Genomic DNA, 20,014 nt, shown 5'->3' with positions numbered 1-20,014 from the left:
GAGGCTGTGCTCCGTGACGGGAGAGGCCACAACAGTGAGTGGCCCGCGTACCGCAAAAAAAAAAAAGAAAAAAACGAATAGGGGGGTAGTGAAGGAGAGCTTCCCAGACCATAGTCTGACTTTGAGCCATGGCCCTGAGGGGCAAAGCCAGAAAGGAGTGGAAGCCAGATGGAGCACTGCTGTTGGCGCTGAGCATGTGTGTGAGGTGGGGCTGCCCTTGCCTGGACACTGGGTCTCAGACTGTGGCAGAATCCACTGTGAGGCTACGGCTGGGCTTCGGGACCTAGAAATTCAGACAAAACACTGCATGCGTTCTCAGACTGTATGGTTTTTTATTTAAATTGCAGCAAGGAAGCTGACAGGGGCTCTCCAGGGGTATTTCCCAGAGCCCTGGTCCCCTTTGCAGCTCCCAGCTCTAGGTCCTATTGATGGGCTTCAACGGTCACTGGCTCCAAGGTCTCAGATGTCACACCGGTGATTTCCAGCCCCTGGCCACTCTCTGCTGTCTCTGTGATGGCCTCCATTCAGGTCCCTTCCACTGGCTCCGCCAGGATGCTCCCATGTTTATCTCGTGATGAGGCCACCGTCTTTTTTGTAAGTCTGGCTCTCACATTCCTGAAGAAAGAGCTGATCCTGCTGAGTATGTTGGTGGTGGGACCTGAACGCGCTGGAGATAAGCTCCTGCCCGATTTGTGCGAGGTCTTGGAGTCCCTGGTGATGGGAGCACGGCTGATGCCTTTGGGGGCAGTGCCCTGCTCGCTGCCCCCCGGGCTGCCGTGGCCTTTGGCCTTTTGGTCATGTCTAGTGGCTCTGCGGCCGCCTGAGCACGGGCCCGCTGCTTTGGGGATGGTCTTGCTCCCCGCTGCCTTGTGGTGGCTTTCCACGGAACTGCAGAGCGAGGGGCTCGTCAGAGCCCTGTCCTCTCCCCAGTGCTCCCTCCTCTCCCTTCTTCCCTTGCGGGCCTGGGACACTCTCTGTGAGCTGCCACCCTGTTTGCTCACTTTGCCTTCCTGTGGCAAGCTTGAGACGAGGGTCCCCTCATGGTCCTTGTCGGCTCTTCCTTTGACAGTCTTGCTGGTATGTTCTGCTCCGACCACAGTCATGCCGGCCCCTGGGGAGAGGCTGGTGGACGTGCTGGAAGCATGCTCTGAATTGTTCTCAGCCCCTGCCAAGGCCGTTTTCCCGCTCCTCAGGGATGTTGTGGCCGTGTCCCCAGTGGCTGTGTTGGTTTTGCTTCCTCCGGGCCCGTCGCTGGCTGTGGCTGCTCTGGCCGTGCCCCGCTCTTGAGCGGCAGGAGACTCGATCACTGCCGTGCTCAGAGCACCCGCCGCGGTGCCTCCTGCCACCCCTGCTGTCTCCACCTTGGTCGTTGCCCGCGACGCGGACGCTTTGTCGAGCCCTGTAGTAGGTTTTGCTTTCGCAGCGGCCGCATCGGGCATGGTATCGGGCTTGTGGGAGTCCAGTTGGATTCCGTGCCCCCCAGCAAAAGCTGCAGGCGTGGCCCCGGCCACCCCAGGGCACGTGTGGAGGCTGCTGACGCTCACCTGGTCCTGATGCCCCTTTCCTTGGAAATCCTCCACGGCCGGGCTCCTCCCGTCCTGCTCCTCCTTGAACACAGGCATGCAGGTCATGTCCCAGACGGGAACGGCATAGGTGTTGCTTTCACTGTCCACTGGTGGTCGCAGGAGGTAAATCAGCTGTTCCCACTCGGCGAAGAGGTCTTCCCGCGCGTCCAGAGGGGGACACAGCTGCAGGTAGAAGCAGCGGCCGGTGGCAAGCTTCACGCGCAGCTGTTGTTTCTCACGACTGTGAGTGGAGAGCCTCACGAACTCCAAGGGAAGGAGCCTGGTGAGCTCTAAGGTCTTTGCAGCCTTGTGGCTCTTCCCCTTGGTGGCCTGGCTGCACTCGGCGTGCTTTTCACAGCCGGTGGCCCGTCGGGCCAGCAGCATGATGTCTGGGAGCGGGAGGACGGGGCTGGTGGATGTGATGCCCATGGTCAGCATGCCGCCACAGTTGTGCACATCAATCGCTCCTCCCCTCTTCGTGACCTGGATGAAGTCGCTCTCGAATATCGGCGCGTACTTGAAATGGTCGTATTCGCCCTTGTGCAGTTGCTGCTGCAGCTTCCCCGTGGTGGTGGTGAACAGGTCCACCCAGGTGCTGCTCCGGGCCGTGTGATACGGGAGCAGAGAGTCCCCACTCATGGCTGTCTTTGATCACGACAGGCAGCGCGGTTAAGGCGGCTCCCTGGCTCCTCCCTCCCTCGGCCTCACTGGCAGAAGAGCGAGCTGCGATGCTCCTGCGTCACACAGGCGGCCCTGTGGCAGGTCTTCCAAGGCCGCCCCACAGGCCCCCACGTTTGCCTCAGGGTCTCCCAGAGGCAGCAGGGGTGTGGGTAGATGATCACAGATGATCACAGCGGGGACGCTGTAGGGCGCCTGGAGCCCAGGCCGAATCTCTTCAAGTGTGTCGAGAGGTACGGCAGGCTCCCCCTCCGCCTCACCTCACTTCTGCTTCTGGGTTTTTATCTCCCCGAGAGGCTGTGGTGAACTTCCGTCCTAGTGAGAGAAGTAACCACTTTGTCAGCCTAACCCCCTGGCACAGCCTATTTATCCTCTGATGCCCTTTGTGACCTATCAGTGTCACAAAGCCCTATGTGACCTATCACTGTCCCAAAACCCTTTGCCTCATCCCCCAGCTGCCCCCTCAGGGCAGGGCCCCCATCCTCTGCCAAACACCCCATTGCCCCCGCGGAGGACAGGCCCATCCTGCCAGGGACTCAGGTGCGTTACCAAAATAAACATGTCTTCAAGTGGGAAAGTTTTGTGTGGGTCCTTTTTCTTTTCCTCCCCCAAATTCAGCTACTGGATGAAATCTATAGGAATGTAAGCTGATGGGATCAATTTGAACCATTTAAGCTCATGGTTTAATTGTATCGAATAAGGCAGAGTTGGCAGTGGCGGTCCTTAGTCTGTCCTTTCATAGAATCTCAGTAAACGTGGACGATGGTGAGTGCCAATTCCCCTGTGAAGCCTTCCCTAACCCAGAACTCCTTCCCATGCCCCAGACCCCCTCCTCTGAATAGATCCAGTCCCCAAACACACGTCTCTCATTGTATTTGTCACTCAGAGTTGTGATCATTACTCGTGCTGTCCTGTCTCCTCCACCCTCTGTGTACCTCTGTGCGGGACCGGGGTGGCACACTGTCTGAAAGTTGTTGCACCGAGGTAGCTCCCTCTCTGCACCATCACCTGCCACCTTGAGCAAGTCCTTCAAATGCTCTGGACTTGCGTTTGCTTATCCGCAAAATGGAAAGACGTGAGGATCGGAAGGGGGCACACACATTCAAGAACTTTATAAACAGCTAAGGGCTATGCACGTGTTTTTTTCCCTGTAAATTTATTTTATTATTTATTTTTGGCTTCTCTTGTTGGGGAGCACGGGCTCTAGGCGTGCGGGCTTCGGTGGTTGTGGCTCGCGGGCTCTAGAGCACAGGCTCAGTAGTTGTGGCGCACGGGCTTAGTTGCTCCGTGGCACGTGGGATCTTCCCGGACCAGGGCTCGAGCCCGGGTCCCCTGCGTCGGCAGGCGGATTCTTAACCACTGCGCCACCAGGGAAGTCCCTGTGCACGTGTTTTGAATGCATTTTCTTCCTCCAGACTAGTGTTTCCCTGCACTTGCCTGTGTGGAAATCGTAAGGTCAAAGGAGTGTGATGTGATCTTTTTGTAATTTCTCCTCCTCGGGTCCAAGGAAAAGCGGGTGGAGAGTAAAGCATTAATTGCGGCTCCCTGCAGCTCCTAGTCTTCTGGGAAACTCTGGGTTAATTCTGGGGTCAGGAACCTTGTTTGGCCAGGGGAAACAGTGCCTATGTGTAGGTCTTGGGCTGGCTCCCTTTCTCATCAGGGCTCCCCACCAAGTGCCCACCATTCCGTCCACCAACAGAAGAGACCTCTCCCCACCCTCCCGTGATGAGGTCTGTGGAAGTCCCAAACTGGAGGTCCAATCAACAAGGATGCTCTGACCTAACAAATACTCTCCCTCATGTGAGGTTTAAGGATTTGGTTTTGGAGCCCCAGAAGAAAAAAGTTCCTGCAGATTTGGTGTGGAGAAACCCTTCTGAGCAGGGCATTCAGAAGTTGAATTAGTGGCTGGAGGAGGACTGGATGCTGGACGTTCCAGGAGTGAACGCTGGAATTCCAGGTGGGAGCCTGTTTCTGGCCGCAGCCCGGGTCACGCCAGAGGCTAGAGGTAGAAGCCTGGGAGCCAGACACAGCTCAAGGGTGGACTGGCTGCTCTCGAGATAAGGCCAGCTAAGAGCTGTGAGCCCACTGAAGTTCGAAAACCGGCTCCCAGCCCCCACCCCTCCCTCCCCTCAATCTAGAAAAATTGATGCTCATCTCTGTAGTTTTGGAACATGATGGTAAGAATGGTGGTGCCTCGGGTTCTTGTGCTGGCCCTATCTCAGGCTTGTTTGCTTGCTTCCTTCGCATACTACAGACAGGGCTTTGCATAAAGAAGTGGGCTGGTGGATCACTGTTCTGCAAAGATCCCATTGTGCGACTGGAGCAGGTTACCTTCTCTGAGCCTCAGTGTTCTCATCTGTAAAATAGGCATATCGTTCCTTCTTTTCCTAATAACCAAACAAGTGTTCTTGTACTTTACCTTAAATAAATGTACTTTAAAGATGCCAGGCCTTTCTGACATCATTTTTGTGCATGAATACAAGTGATTAAAAGAGAAAGGCATTGGCAATAACTTCATCACAACTGCCACGGTGATTGTGGGACCATCCTGATTTGAGAGTTTTAGTAAAATGTGAAAACTACAACACCTGTGTACCTACCATCTTGCTTAAGAGACAGAACAATTCCCAGCAGCACTAACAGCCTTGTGTCAACCTCCTTGACCTAGCCTTTCCACCCTAGAGAAAACTGCCCTCAATTTTGTGTTCACTCTTCCCTCAGTTTTAGCTACCGTTTTTTTAAACATGTACCCTATGCAATCCGTTGTTTGAGCTTGTTTCAGAACGGTTCCATGAGTGGAACTGTATCCCATTCTTTTGATGTTTTTAAAAATCATGAGAAGTTGATCTATGCTAATGTGTGTAGTAGCTCATTTATTTTTCACTATTGAATATTCCGATCTCATCCTATCCTGCTGTATGAATTCTGCTGATGGAAATTTGGGCTGTTTCCCGTGTTTTGCTGTTAAGGTATTTTTGCTCTAAACATTCTCAGAGTTGTTTCTTAGAACATGTGTGTTTCTCCAGGGTATATACCTGGGCAGGGAACGGCTAAGTCTAGATGAGAGTGCTTGCTGTTCTGATTGCTAGCTAATACTGCCGCCCTTATTTCTGTCCACTGAATAGCCCGAGGGGACATGAGTCCTGTTCTGGCTCTGTTTACAGACCTTCAGGGGGAATAAGCGTTTATAAAAAGAATAGCGGGGGGATTCCCTGGTGGCGCAGTGCTTGAGAGTCCACCTGAGGATGCAGGGAACATGAGTTTGTGCCCCGGTCCTGGAAGATCCCACATGCCGCGGAGCGGCTGGGCCCGTGAGCCATGGCCGCTGGGCCTGCGCGTCTGGAGGCTGTGCTCCGTGACGGGAGAGGCCACAACAGTGAGTGGCCCGCGTACCGCAAAAAAAAAAAAGAAAAAAACGAATAGGGGGGTAGTGAAGGAGAGCTTCCCAGACCATAGTCTGACTTTGAGCCATGGCCCTGAGGGGCAAAGCCAGAAAGGAGTGGAAGCCAGATGGAGCACTGCTGTTGGCGCTGAGCATGTGTGTGAGGTGGGGCTGCCCTTGCCTGGACACTGGGTCTCAGACTGTGGCAGAATCCACTGTGAGGCTACGGCTGGGCTTCGGGACCTAGAAATTCAGACAAAACACTGCATGCGTTCTCAGACTGTATGGTTTTTTATTTAAATTGCAGCAAGGAAGCTGACAGGGGCTCTCCAGGGGTATTTCCCAGAGCCCTGGTCCCCTTTGCAGCTCCCAGCTCTAGGTCCTATTGATGGGCTTCAACGGTCACTGGCTCCAAGGTCTCAGATGTCACACCGGTGATTTCCAGCCCCTGGCCACTCTCTGCTGTCTCTGTGATGGCCTCCATTCAGGTCCCTTCCACTGGCTCCGCCAGGATGCTCCCATGTTTATCTCGTGATGAGGCCACCGTCTTTTTTGTAAGTCTGGCTCTCACATTCCTGAAGAAAGAGCTGATCCTGCTGAGTATGTTGGTGGTGGGACCTGAACGCGCTGGAGATAAGCTCCTGCCCGATTTGTGCGAGGTCTTGGAGTCCCTGGTGATGGGAGCACGGCTGATGCCTTTGGGGGCAGTGCCCTGCTCGCTGCCCCCCGGGCTGCCGTGGCCTTTGGCCTTTTGGTCATGTCTAGTGGCTCTGCGGCCGCCTGAGCACGGGCCCGCTGCTTTGGGGATGGTCTTGCTCCCCGCTGCCTTGTGGTGGCTTTCCACGGAACTGCAGAGCGAGGGGCTCGTCAGAGCCCTGTCCTCTCCCCAGTGCTCCCTCCTCTCCCTTCTTCCCTTGCGGGCCTGGGACACTCTCTGTGAGCTGCCACCCTGTTTGCTCACTTTGCCTTCCTGTGGCAAGCTTGAGACGAGGGTCCCCTCATGGTCCTTGTCGGCTCTTCCTTTGACAGTCTTGCTGGTATGTTCTGCTCCGACCACAGTCATGCCGGCCCCTGGGGAGAGGCTGGTGGACGTGCTGGAAGCATGCTCTGAATTGTTCTCAGCCCCTGCCAAGGCCGTTTTCCCGCTCCTCAGGGATGTTGTGGCCGTGTCCCCAGTGGCTGTGTTGGTTTTGCTTCCTCCGGGCCCGTCGCTGGCTGTGGCTGCTCTGGCCGTGCCCCGCTCTTGAGCGGCAGGAGACTCGATCACTGCCGTGCTCAGAGCACCCGCCGCGGTGCCTCCTGCCACCCCTGCTGTCTCCACCTTGGTCGTTGCCCGCGACGCGGACGCTTTGTCGAGCCCTGTAGTAGGTTTTGCTTTCGCAGCGGCCGCATCGGGCATGGTATCGGGCTTGTGGGAGTCCAGTTGGATTCCGTGCCCCCCAGCAAAAGCTGCAGGCGTGGCCCCGGCCACCCCAGGGCACGTGTGGAGGCTGCTGACGCTCACCTGGTCCTGATGCCCCTTTCCTTGGAAATCCTCCACGGCCGGGCTCCTCCCGTCCTGCTCCTCCTCGAACACAGGCATGCAGGTCATGTCCCAGACGGGAACGGCATAGGTGTTGCTTTCACTGTCCACTGGTGGTCGCAGGAGGTAAATCAGCTGTTCCCACTCGGCGAAGAGGTCTTCCCGCGCGTCCAGAGGGGGACACAGCTGCAGGTAGAAGCAGCGGCCGGTGGCAAGCTTCACGCGCAGCTGTTGTTTCTCACGACTGTGAGTGGAGAGCCTCACGAACTCCAAGGGAAGGAGCCTGGTGAGCTCTAAGGTCTTTGCAGCCTTGTGGCTCTTCCCCTTGGTGGCCTGGCTGCACTCGGCGTGCTTTTCACAGCCGGTGGCCCGTCGGGCCAGCAGCATGATGTCTGGGAGCGGGAGGACGGGGCTGGTGGATGTGATGCCCATGGTCAGCATGCCGCCACAGTTGTGCACGTCAATCGCTCCTCCCCTCTTCGTGACCTGGATGAAGTCGCTCTCGAATATCGGCGCGTACTTGAAATGGTCGTATTCGCCCTTGTGCAGTTGCTGCTGCAGCTTCCCCGTGGTGGTGGTGAACAGGTCCACCCAGGTGCTGCTCCGGGCCGTGTGATACGGGAGCAGAGAGTCCCCACTCATGGCTGTCTTTGATCACGACAGGCAGCGCGGTTAAGGCGGCTCCCTGGCTCCTCCCTCCCTCGGCCTCACTGGCAGAAGAGCGAGCTGCGATGCTCCTGCGTCACACAGGCGGCCCTGTGGCAGGTCTTCCAAGCCCGCCCCACGGGCCCCCACGTTTTCCTCAGGGTCTCCCAGAGGCAGCAGGGGTGTGGGTAGATGATCACAGATGATCACAGCGGGGACGCTGTAGGGCGCCTGGAGCCCAGGCCGAATCTCTTCAAGTGTGTCGAGAGGTACGGCAGGCTCCCCCTCCGCCTCACCTCACTTCTGCTTCTGGGTTTTTATCTCCCCAAGAGGCTGTGGTGAACTTCCGTCCTAGTGAGAGAAGTAACCACTTTGTCAGCCTAACCCCCTGGCACAGCCTATTTATCCTCTGATGCCCTTTGTGACCTATCAGTGTCACAAAGCCCTTTGTGACCTATCACTGTCCCAAAGCCCTTTGCCTCATCCCCCAGCTGCCCCCTCAGGGCAGGGCCCCCATCCTCTGCCAAACACCCCATTGCCCCCGCGGAGGACAGGCCCATCCTGCCAGGGACTCAGGTGCGTTACCAAAATAAAAATGTCTTCAAGTGGGAAAGTTTTGTGTGGGTCCTTTTTCTTTTCCTCCCCCAAATTCAGCTACTGGATGAAATCTATAGGAATGTAAGCTGATGGGATCAATTTGAACCATTTAAGCTCATGGTTTAATTGTATCGAATAAGGCAGAGTTGGCAGTGGCGGTCCTTAGTCTGTCCTTTCATAGAATCTCAGTAAACGTGGACGATGGTGAGTGCCAATTCCCCTGTGAAGCCTTCCCTAACCCAGAACTCCTTCCCATGCCCCAGACCCCCTCCTCTGAATAGATCCAGTCCCCAAACACACGTCTCTCATTGTATTTGTCACTCAGAGTTGTGATCATTACTCGTGCTGTCCTGTCTCCTCCACCCTCTGTGTACCTCTGTGCGGGACCGGGGTGGCACACTGTCTGAAAGTTGTTGCACCGAGGTAGCTCCCTCTCTGCACCATCACCTGCCACCTTGAGCAAGTCCTTCAAATGCTCTGGACTTGCGTTTGCTTATCCGCAAAATGGAAAGACGTGAGGATCGGAAGGGGGCACACACATTCAAGAACTTTATAAACAGCTAAGGGCTATGCACGTGTTTTTTTCCCTGTAAATTTATTTTATTATTTATTTTTGGCTTCTCTTGTTGGGGAGCACGGGCTCTAGGCGTGCGGGCTTCGGTGGTTGTGGCTCGCGGGCTCTAGAGCACAGGCTCAGTAGTTGTGGCGCACGGGCTTAGTTGCTCCGTGGCACGTGGGATCTTCCCGGACCAGGGCTCGAGCCCGGGTCCCCTGCGTCGGCAGGCGGATTCTTAACCACTGCGCCACCAGGGAAGTCCCTGTGCACGTGTTTTGAATGCATTTTCTTCCTCCAGACTAGTGTTTCCCTGCACTTGCCTGTGTGGAAATCGTAAGGTCAAAGGAGTGTGATGTGATCTTTTTGTAATGTCTCCTCCTCGGGTCCAAGGAAAAGCGGGTGGAGAGTAAAGCATTAATTGCGGCTCCCTGCAGCTCCTAGTCTTCTGGGAAACTCTGGGTTAATTCTGGGGTCAGGAACCTTGTTTGGCCAGGGGAAACAGTGCCTATGTGTAGGTCTTGGGCTGGCTCCCTTTCTCATCAGGGCTCCCCACCAAGTGCCCACCATTCCGTCCACCAACAGAAGAGACCTCTCCCCACCCTCCCGTGATGAGGTCTGTGGAAGTCCCAAACTGGAGGTCCAATCAACAAGGATGCTCTGACCTAACAAATACTCTCCCTCATGTGAGGTTTAAGGATTTGGTTTTGGAGCCCCAGAAGAAAAAAGTTCCTGCAGATTTGGTGTGGAGAAACCCTTCTGAGCAGGGCATTCAGAAGTTGAATTAGTGGCTGGAGGAGGACTGGATGCTGGACGTTCCAGGAGTGAACGCTGGAATTCCAGGTGGGAGCCTGTTTCTGGCCGCAGCCCGGGTCACGCCAGAGGCTAGAGGTAGAAGCCTGGGAGCCAGACACAGCTCAAGGGTGGACTGGCTGCTCTCGAGATAAGGCCAGCTAAGAGCTGTGAGCCCACTGAAGTTCGAAAACCGGCTCCCAGCCCCCACCCCTCCCTCCCCTCAATCTAGAAAAATTGATGCTCATCTCTGTAGTTTTGGAACATGATGGTAAGAATGGTGGTGCCTCGGGTTCTTGTGCTGGCCCTATCTCAGGCTTGTTTGCTTGCTTCCTTCGCATACTACAGACAGGGCTTTGCATAAAGAAGTGGGCTGGTGGATCACTGTTCTGCAAAGATCCCATTGTGCGACTGGAGCAGGTTACCTTCTCTGAGCCTCAGTGTTCTCATCTGTAAAATAGGCATATCGTTCCTTCTTTTCCTAATAAGCAAACAAGTGTTCTTGTACTTTAACTTAAATAAATGTACTTTAAAGATGCCAGGCCTTTCTGACATCATTTTTGTGCATGAATACAAGTGATTAAAAGAGAAAGGCATTGGCAATAACTTCATCACAACTGCCACGGTGATTGTGGGACCATCCTGATTTGAGAGTTTTAGTAAAATGTGAAAACTACAACACCTGTGTACCTACCATCTTGCTTAAGAGACAGAACAATTCCCAGCAGCACTAACAGCCTTGTGTCAACCTCCTTGACCTAGCCTTTCCACCCTAGAGAAAACTGCCCTCAATTTTGTGTTCACTCTTCCCTCAGTTTTAGCTACCGTTTTTTTAAACATGTACCCTATGCAATCCGTTGTTTGAGCTTGTTTCAGAACGGTTCCATGAGTGGAACTGTATCCCATTCTTTTGATGTTTTTAAAAATCATGAGAAGTTGATCTATGCTAATGTGTGTAGTAGCTCATTTATTTTTCACTATTGAATATTCCGATCTCATCCTATCCTGCTGTATGAATTCTGCTGATGGAAATTTGGGCTGTTTCCCGTGTTTTGCTGTTAAGGTATTTTTGCTCTAAACATTCTCAGAGTTGTTTCTTAGAACATGTGTGTTTCTCCAGGGTATATACCTGGGCAGGGAACGGCTAAGTCTAGATGAGAGTGCTTGCTGTTCTGATTGCTAGCTAATACTGCCGCCCTTATTTCTGTCCACTGAATAGCCCGAGGGGACATGAGTCCTGTTCTGGCTCTGTTTACAGACCTTCAGGGGGAATAAGCGTTTATAAAAAGAATAGCGGGGGGATTCCCTGGTGGCGCAGTGCTTGAGAGTCCACCTGAGGATGCAGGGAACATGAGTTTGTGCCCCGGTCCTGGAAGATCCCACATGCCGCGGAGCGGCTGGGCCCGTGAGCCATGGCCGCTGGGCCTGCGCGTCTGGAGGCTGTGCTCCGTGACGGGAGAGGCCACAACAGTGAGTGGCCCGCGTACCGCAAAAAAAAAAAGAAAAAAAAGAATAGGGGGGTAGTGAAGGAGAGCTTCCCAGACCATAGTCTGACTTTGAGCCATGGCCCTGAGGGGCAAAGCCAGAAAGGAGTGGAAGCCAGATGGAGCACTGCTGTTGGCGCTGAGCATGTGTGTGAGGTGGGGCTGCCCTTGCCTGGACACTGGGTCTCAGACTGTGGCAGAATCCACTGTGAGGCTACGGCTGGGCTTCGGGACCTAGAAATTCAGACAAAACACTGCATGCGTTCTCAGACTGTATGGTTTTTTATTTAAATTGCAGCAAGGAAGCTGACAGGGGATCTCCAGGGCTATTTCCCAGAGCCCTGGTCCCCTTTGCAGCTCCCAGCTCTAGGTCCTATTGATGGGCTTCAACGGTCACTGGCTCCAAGGTCTCAGATGTCACACCGGTGATTTCCAGCCCCTGGCCACTCTCTGCTGTCTCTGTGATGGCCTCCATTCAGGTCCCTTCCACTGGCTCCGCCAGGATGCTCCCATGTTTATCTCGTGATGAGGCCACCGTCTTTTTTGTAAGTCTGGCTCTCACATTCCTGAAGAAAGAGCTGATCCTGCTGAGTATGTTGGTGGTGGGACCTGAACGCGCTGGAGATAAGCTCCTGCCCGATTTGTGCGAGGTCTTGGAGTCCCTGGTGATGGGAGCACGGCTGATGCCTTTGGGGGCAGTGCCCTGCTCGCTGCCCCCCGGGCTGCCGTGGCCTTTGGCCTTTTGGTCATGTCTAGTGGCTCTGCGGCCGCCTGAGCACGGGCCCGCTGCTTTGGGGATGGTCTTGCTCCCCGCTGCCTTGTGGTGGCTTTCCACGGAACTGCAGAGCGAGGGGCTCGTCAGAGCCCTGTCCTCTCCCCAGTGCTCCCTCCTCTCCCTTCTTCCCTTGCGGGCCTGGGACACTCTCTGTGAGCTGCCACCCTGTTTGCTCACTTTGCCTTCCTGTGGCAAGCTTGAGACGAGGGTCCCCTCATGGTCCTTGTCGGCTCTTCCTTTGACAGTCTTGCTGGTAGGTTCTGCTCCGACCACAGTCATGCCGGCTCCTGGGGAGAGGCTGGTGGACGTGCTGGAAGCATGCTCTGAATTGTTCTCAGCCCCTGCCAAGGCCGTTTTCCCGCTCCTCAGGGATGTTGTGGCCGTGTCCCCAGTGGCTGTGTTGGTTTTGCTTCCTCCGGGCCCGTCGCTGGCTGTGGCTGCTCTGGCCGTGCCCCGCTCTTGAGCGGCAGGAGACTCGATCACTGCCGTGCTCAGAGCACCCGCCGCGGTGCCTCCTGCCACCCCTGCTGTCTCCACCTTGGTCGTTGCCCGCGACGCGGACGCTTTGTCGAGCCCTGTAGTAGGTTTTGCTTTCGCAGCGGCCGCATCGGGCATGGTATCGGGCTTGTGGGAGTCCAGTTGGATTCCGTGCCCCCCAGCAAATGCTGCAGGCGTGTCTCCGGCCACCTCAGGGCACGTGTGGAGGCTGCTGACGCTCACCTGGTCCTGATGCCCCTTTCCTTGGAAATCCTCCACGGCCGGGCTCCTCCCGTCCTGCTCCTCCTCGAACACAGGCATGCAGGTCATGTCCCAGACGGGAACGGCATAGGTGTTGCTTTCACTGTCCACTGGTGGTCGCAGGAGGTAAATCAGCTGTTCCCACTCGGCGAAGAGGTCTTCCCGCGCGTCCAGAGGGGGACACAGCTGCAGGTAGAAGCAGCGGCCAGTGGCGAGCTTCACACGCAGCTGTTGTTTCTCACGACTGTGAGTGGAGAGCCTCACGAACTCCAAGGGAAGGAGCCTGGTGAGCTCTAAGGTCTTTGCAGCCTTGTGGCTCTTGCCCTTGGTGTCCTGGCTGCGCTCGGCGTGCTTTTCACAGCCGGTGGCCCGTCGGGCCAGCAGCATGATGTCTGGGAGCGGGAGGACGGGGCTGGTGGATGTGATGCCCATGGTCACCATGCCGCCACAGTTGTGCACGTCAATCGCTCCTCCCCTCTTCGTGACCTGGATGAAGTCGCTCTCGAATATCGGCGCGTACTTGAAATGGTCGTATTCGGTCTTGTGCAGTTGCTGCTGCAGCTTCCCCGTGGTGGTGGTGAACAGGTCCACCCAGGTGCTGCTCCGGGCCGTGTGATACGGGAGCAGAGAGTCCCCACTCATGGCTGTCTTTGATCACGACAGGCAGCGCGGTTAAGGCGGCTCCCTGGCTCCTCCCTCCCTCGGCCTCACTGGCAGAAGAGCGAGCTGCGATGCTCCTGCGTCACACAGGCGGCCCTGTGGCAGGTCTTCCAAGCCCGCCCCACAGGCCCCCACGTTTGCCTCAGGGTCTCCCAGAGGCAGCAGGGGTGTGGGGAGATGATCACAGATGATCACAGCGGGGACGCTGTAGGGCGCCTGGAGCCCAGGCCGAATCTCTTCAAGTGTGTCGAGAGGTACGGCAGGCTCCCCCTCCGCCTCACCTCACTTCTGCTTCTGGGTTTTTATCTCCCCAAGAGGCTGTGGTGAACTTCCGTCCTAGTGAGAGAAGTAACCACTTTGTCAGCCTAACCCCCTGGCACAGCCTATTTATCCTCTGATGCCCTTTGTGACCTATCAGTGTCACAAAGCCCTTTGTGACCTATCACTGTCCCAAAGCCCTTTGCCTCATCCCCCAGCTGCCCCCTCAGGGCAGGGCCCCCATCCTCTGCCAAACACCCCATTGCCCCCGCGGAGGACAGGCCCATCCTGCCAGGGACTCAGGTGCGTTACCAAAATAAAAATGTCTTCAAGTGGGAAAGTTTTGTGTGGGTCCTTTTTCTTTTCCTCCCCCAAATTCAGCTACTGGATGAAATCTATAGGAATGTAAGCTGATGGGATCAATTTGAACCATTTAAGCTCATGGTTTAATTGTATCGAATAAGGCAGAGTTGGCAGTGGCGGTCCTTAGTCTGTCCTTTCATAGAATCTCAGTAAACGTGGACGATGGTGAGTGCCAATTCCCCTGTGAAGCCTTCCCTAACCCAGAACTCCTTCCCATGCCCCAGACCCCCTCCTCTGAATAGATCCAGTCCCCAAACACACGTCTCTCATTGTATTTGTCACTCAGAGTTGTGATCATTACTCGTGCTGTCCTGTCTCCTCCACCATCTGTGTACCTCTGTGCGGGACCGGGGTGGCACACTGTCTGAAAGTTGTTGCACCGAGGTAGCTCCCTCTCTGCACCATCACCTGCCACCTTGAGCAAGTCCTTCAAATGCTCTGAACTTGCGTTTGCTTATCCGCAAAATGGAAAGACGTGAGGATCGGAAGGGGGCACACACATTCAAGAACTTTATAAACAGCTAAGGGCTATGCACGTGTTTTTTTCCCTGTAAATTTATTTAATTATTTATTTTTGGCTTCTCTTGTTGGGGAGCACGGACTCTAGGCGTGCGGGCTTCGGTGGTTGTGGCTCGCGGGCTCTAGAGCACAGGCTCAGTAGTTGTGGCGCACGGGCTTAGTTGCTCCGTGGCACGTGGGATCTTCCCGGACCAGGGCTCGAGCCCGGGTCCCCTGCGTCGGCAGGCGGATTCTTAACCACTGCGCCACCAGGGAAGTCCCTGTGCACGTGTTTTGAATGCATTTTCTTCCTCCAGACTAGCGTTTCCCTGCACTTGCCTGTGTGGAAATCGTAAGGTCAAAGGAGTGTGATGTGATCTTTTTGTAATTTCTCCTCCTCGGGTCCAAGGAAAAGCGGGTGGAGAGTAAAGCATTAATTGCGGCTCCCTGCAGCTCCTAGTCTTCTGGGAAACTCTGGGTTAATTCTGGGGTCAGGAACCTTGTTTGGCCAGGGGAAACAGTGCCTATGTGTAGGTCTTGGGCTGGCTCCCTTTCTCATCAGGGCTCCCCACCAAGTGCCCACCATTCCGTCCACCAACAGAAGAGACCTCTCCCCACCCTCCCGTGATGAGGTCTGTGGAAGTCCCAAACTGGAGGTCCAATCAACAAGGATGCTCTGACCTAACAAATACTCTCCCTCATGTGAGGTTTAAGGATTTGGTTTTGGAGCCCCAGAAGAAAAAAGTTCCTGCAGATTTGGTGTGGAGAAACCCTTCTGAGCAGGGCATTCAGAAGTTGAATTAGTGGCTGGAGGAGGACTGGATGCTGGACGTTCCAGGAGTGAACGCTGGAATTCCAGGTGGGAGCCTGTTTCTGGCCGCAGCCCGGGTCACGCCAGAGGCTAGAGGTAGAAGCCTGGGAGCCAGACACAGCTCAAGGGTGGACTGGCTGCTCTCGAGATAAGGCCAGCTAAGAGCTGTGAGCCCACTGAAGTTCGAAAACCGGCTCCCAGCCCCCACCCCTCCCTCCCCTCAATCTGGTAAAATTGATGCTCATCTCTGTAGTTTTGGAACATGATGGTAAGAATGGTGGTGCCTCGGGTTCTTGTGCTGGCCCTATCTCAGGCTTGTTTGCTTGCTTCCTTCGCATACTACAGACAGGGCTTTGCATAAAGAAGTGGGCTGGTGGATCACTGTTCTGCAAAGATCCCATTGTGCGACTGGAGCAGGTTACCTTCTCTGAGCCTCAGTGTTCTCATCTGTAAAATAGGCATATCGTTCCTTCTTTTCCTAATAAGCAAACAAGTGTTCTTGTACTTTACCTTAAATAAATGTACTTTAAAGATGCCAGGCCTTTCTGACATCATTTTTGTGCATGAATACAAGTGATTAAAAGAGAAAGGCATTGGCAATAACTTCATCACAACTGCCACGGTGATTGTGGGACCATCCTGATTTGAGAGTTTTAGTAAAATGTGAAAACTACAACACCTGTGTACCTACCATCTTGCTTAAGAGACAGAACAATTCCCAGCAGCACTAACAGCCTTGTGTCAACCTCCTTGACCTAGCCTTTCCACCCTAGAGAAAACTGCCCTCAATTTTGTGTTCACTCTTCCCTCAGTTTTAGCTACCGTTTTTTTAAACATGTACCCTATGCAATCCGTTGTTTGAGCTTGTTTCAGAACGGTTCCATGAGTGGAACTGTATCCCATTCTTTTGATGTTTTTAAAAATCATGAGAAGTTGATCTATGCTAATGTGTGTAGTAGCTCATTTATTTTTCACTATTGAATATTCCGATCTCATCCTATCCTGCTGTATGAATTCTGCTGATGGAAATTTGGGCTGTTTCCCGTGTTTTGCTGTTAAGGTATTTTTGCTCTAAACATTCTCAGAGTTGTTTCTTAGAACATGTGTGTTTCTCCAGGGTATATACCTGGGCAGGGAACGGCTAAGTCTAGATGAGAGTGCTTGCTGTTCTGATTGCTAGCTAATACTGCCGCCCTTATTTCTGTCCACTGAATAGCCCGAGGGGACATGAGTCCTGTTCTGGCTCTGTTTACAGACCTTCAGGGGGAATAAGCGTTTATAAAAAGAATAGCGGGGGGATTCCCTGGTGGCGCAGTGCTTGAGAGTCCACCTGAGGATGCAGGGAACATGAGTTTGTGCCCCGGTCCTGGAAGATCCCACATGCCGCGGAGCGGCTGGGCCCGTGAGCCATGGCCGCTCTGCCTGCGCGTCTGGAGGCTGTGCTCCGTGACGGGAGAGGCCACAACAGTGAGTGGCCCGCGTACCGCAAAAAAAAAAAAGAAAAAAAAGAATAGGGGGGTAGTGAAGGAGAGCTTCCCAGACCATAGTCTGACTTTGAGCCATGGCCCTGAGGGGCAAAGCCAGAAAGGAGTGGAAGCCAGATGGAGCACTGCTGTTGGCGCTGAGCATGTGTGTGAGGTGGGGCTGCCCTTGCCTGGACACTGGGTCTCAGACTGTGGCAGAATCCACTGTGAGGCTACGGCTGGGCTTCGGGACCTAGAAATTCAGACAAAACACTGCATGCGTTCTCAGACTGTATGGTTTTTTATTTAAATTGCAGCAAGGAAGCTGACAGGGGATCTCCAGGGCTATTTCCCAGAGCCCTGGTCCCCTTTGCAGCTCCCAGCTCTAGGTCCTATTGATGGGCTTCAACGGTCACTGGCTCCAAGGTCTCAGATGTCACACCGGTGATTTCCAGCCCCTGGCCACTCTCTGCTGTCTCTGTGATGGCCTCCATTCAGGTCCCTTCCACTGGCTCCGCCAGGATGCTCCCATGTTTATCTCGTGATGAGGCCACCGTCTTTTTTGTAAGTCTGGCTCTCACATTCCTGAAGAAAGAGCTGATCCTGCTGAGTATGTTGGTGGTGGGACCTGAACGCGCTGGAGATAAGCTCCTGCCCGATTTGTGCGAGGTCTTGGAGTCCCTGGTGATGGGAGCACGGCTGATGCCTTTGGGGGCAGTGCCCTGCTCGCTGCCCCCCGGGCTGCCGTGGCCTTTGGCCTTTTGGTCATGTCTAGTGGCTCTGCGGCCGCCTGAGCACGGGCCCGCTGCTTTGGGGATGGTCTTGCTCCCCGCTGCCTTGTGGTGGCTTTCCACAGAACTGCAGAGCGAGGGGCTCGTCAGAGCCCTGTCCTCTCCCCAGTGCTCCCTCCTCTCCCTTCTTCCCTTGCGGGCCTGGGACACTCTCTGTGAGCTGCCACCCTGTTTGCTCACTTTGCCTTCCTGTGGCAAGCTTGAGACGAGGGTCCCCTCATGGTCCTTGTCTGCTCTTCCTTTGACAGTCTTGCTGGTATGTTCTGCTCCGACCACAGTCATGCCGGCCCCTGGGGAGAGGCTGGTGGACGTGCTGGAAGCATACTCTGAATTGTTCTCAGCCCCTGCCAAGGCCGTTTTCCCGCTCCTCAGGGATGTTGTGGCCGTGTCCCCAGTGGCTGTGTTGGTTTTGCTTCCTCCGGGCCCGTCGCTGGCTGTGGCTGCTCTGGCCGTGCCCCTCTCTTGAGCGGCAGGAGACTCGATCACTGCCGTGCTCAGAGCACCCGCCGCGGTGCCTCCTGCCACCCCTGCTGTCTCCACCTTGGTCGTTGCCCGCGACGCGGACGCTTTGTCGAGCCCTGTAGTAGGTTTTGCTTTCGCAGCGGCCGCATCGGGCATGGTATCGGACTTGTGGGAGTCCAGTTGGATTCCGTGACCCCCAGCAAAAGCTGCAGGCGTGGCCCCGGCCACCTCAGGGCACGTGTGGAGGCTGCTGACGCTCACCTGGTCCTGATGCCCCTTTCCTTGGAAATCCTCCACGGCCGGGCTCCTCCCGTCCTGCTCCTCCTCGAACACAGGCATGCAGGTCATGTCCCAGACGGGAACGGCATAGGTGTTGCTTTCACTGTCCACTGGTGGTCGCAGGAGGTAAATCAGCTGTTCCCACTCGGCGAAGAGGTCTTCCCGCGCGTCCAGAGGGGGACACAGCTGCAGGTAGAAGCAGCGGCCAGTGGCAAGCTTCACACGCAGCTGTTGTTTCTCACGACTGTGAGTGGAGAGCCTCACGAACTCCAAGGGAAGGAGCCTGGTGAGCTCTAAGGTCTTTGCAGCCTTGTGGCTCTTGCCCTTGGTGTCCTGGCTGCGCTCGGCGTGCTTTTCACAGCCGGTGGCCCGTCGGGCCAGCAGCATGATGTCTGGGAGCGGGAGGACGGGGCTGGTGGATGTGATGCCCATGGTCACCATGCCGCCACAGTTGTGCACGTCAATCGCTCCTCCCCTCTTCGTGACCTGGATGAAGTCGCTCTCGAATATCGGCGCGTACTTGAAATGGTCGTATTCGCCCTTGTGCAGTTGCTGCTGCAGCTTCCCCGTGGTGGTGGTGAACAGGTCCACCCAGGTGCTGCTCCGGGCCGTGTGATACGGGAGCAGAGAGTCCCCACTCATGGCTGTCTTTGATCACGACAGGCAGCGCGGTTAAGGCGGCTCCCTGGCTCCTCCCTCCCTCGGCCTCACTGGCAGAAGAGCGAGCTGCGATGCTCCTGCGTCACACAGGCGGCCCTGTGGCAGGTCTTCCAAGCCCGCCCCACGGGCCCCCACGTTTGCCTCAGGGTCTCCCAGAGGCAGCAGGGGTGTGGGGAGATGATCACAGATGATCACAGCGGGGACGCTGTAGGGCGCCTGGAGCCCAGGCCGAATCTCTTCAAGTGTGTCGAGAGGTACGGCAGGCTCCCCCTCCGCCTCACCTCACTTCTGCTTCTGGGTTTTTATCTCCCCAAGAGGCTGTGGTGAACTTCCGTCCTAGTGAGAGAAGTAACCACTTTGTCAGCCTAACCCCCTGGCACAGCCTATTTATCCTCTGATGCCCTTTGTGACCTATCAGTGTCACAAAGCCCTTTGTGACCTATCACTGCCCCAAAGCCCTTTGCCTCATCCCCCAGCTGCCCCCTCAGGGCAGGGCCCCCATCCTCTGCCAAACACCCCATTGCCCCCTCGGAGGACAGGCCCATCCTGCCAGGGACTCAGGTGCGTTACCAAAATAAAAATGTCTTCAAGTGGGAAAGTTTTGTGTGGGTCCTTTTTCTTTTCCTCCCCCAAATTCAGCTACTGGATGAAATCTATAGGAATGTAAGATGATGGGATCAATTGGAACCATTTAAGCTCATGGTTTAATTGTATCGAATAAGGCAGAGTTGGCAGTGGCGGTCCTTAGTCTGTCCTTTCATAGAATCTCAGTAAACGTGGACGATGGTGAGTGCCAATTCCCCTGTGAAGCCTTCCCTAACCCAGAACTCCTTCCCATGCCCCAGACCCCCTCCTCTGAATAGATCCAGTCCCCAAACACACGTCTCTCATTGTATTTGTCACTCAGAGTTGTGATCATTACTCGTGCTGTCCTGTCTCCTCCACCCTCTGTGTACCTCTGTGCGGGACCGGGGTGGCACACTGTCTGAAAGTTGTTGCACCGAGGTAGCTCCCTCTCTGCACCATCACCTGCCACCT

General features: G+C 55.2%; 4 protein-coding genes across 4 annotated transcripts; all 4 read right to left on the bottom strand.

Annotated features, from left to right (window-relative positions):
* Positions 1–524: 524 nt before the first annotated feature.
* LOC132483423 (Golgi-associated RAB2 interactor protein 4-like) lies at positions 525–2,204 on the bottom strand. The gene has a single exon (XM_060088717.1). It carries the CDS (start codon positions 2,202–2,204, stop codon positions 525–527), a length of 1,680 nt encoding a protein of 559 aa, XP_059944700.1.
* Positions 2,205–6,109: 3,905 nt separating this feature from the next.
* On the bottom strand, positions 6,110–7,789 carry LOC132483218 (Golgi-associated RAB2 interactor protein 4-like). Its single transcript, XM_060088486.1, has one exon. The coding sequence runs from the start codon at positions 7,787–7,789 to the stop codon at positions 6,110–6,112; it is 1,680 nt and encodes a 559-aa protein (XP_059944469.1).
* Positions 7,790–11,693: 3,904 nt separating this feature from the next.
* Positions 11,694–13,373, bottom strand: LOC132483216 (Golgi-associated RAB2 interactor protein 4-like). The gene has a single exon (XM_060088485.1). The coding sequence runs from the start codon at positions 13,371–13,373 to the stop codon at positions 11,694–11,696; it is 1,680 nt and encodes a 559-aa protein (XP_059944468.1).
* Positions 13,374–17,278: 3,905 nt separating this feature from the next.
* LOC132483215 (Golgi-associated RAB2 interactor protein 4-like) lies at positions 17,279–18,958 on the bottom strand. The gene has a single exon (XM_060088484.1). The coding sequence runs from the start codon at positions 18,956–18,958 to the stop codon at positions 17,279–17,281; it is 1,680 nt and encodes a 559-aa protein (XP_059944467.1).
* Positions 18,959–20,014: the final 1,056 nt, after the last annotated feature.

Source organism: Mesoplodon densirostris, chromosome 2, assembly GCF_025265405.1.
Source record: "Mesoplodon densirostris isolate mMesDen1 chromosome 2, mMesDen1 primary haplotype, whole genome shotgun sequence".
In the NCBI taxonomy this organism is placed as follows: Eukaryota; Metazoa; Chordata; class Mammalia; order Artiodactyla; family Ziphiidae; genus Mesoplodon; species Mesoplodon densirostris.
The sequence above is the reverse complement of the archived record's forward strand: the minus strand, read 5'-3'. Positions and strand labels throughout refer to the sequence as shown.

What these genes read in the sequence shown, in the direction of transcription:
- LOC132483423 (XM_060088717.1), bottom strand. Translation starts at nt 2,204, where the DNA reads ATGAGTGGGGACTCTCTGCTCCCGTATCACACGGCCCGGAGCAGCACC.
- LOC132483218 (XM_060088486.1), bottom strand. Translation starts at nt 7,789, where the DNA reads ATGAGTGGGGACTCTCTGCTCCCGTATCACACGGCCCGGAGCAGCACC.
- LOC132483216 (XM_060088485.1), bottom strand. Translation starts at nt 13,373, where the DNA reads ATGAGTGGGGACTCTCTGCTCCCGTATCACACGGCCCGGAGCAGCACC.
- LOC132483215 (XM_060088484.1), bottom strand. Translation starts at nt 18,958, where the DNA reads ATGAGTGGGGACTCTCTGCTCCCGTATCACACGGCCCGGAGCAGCACC.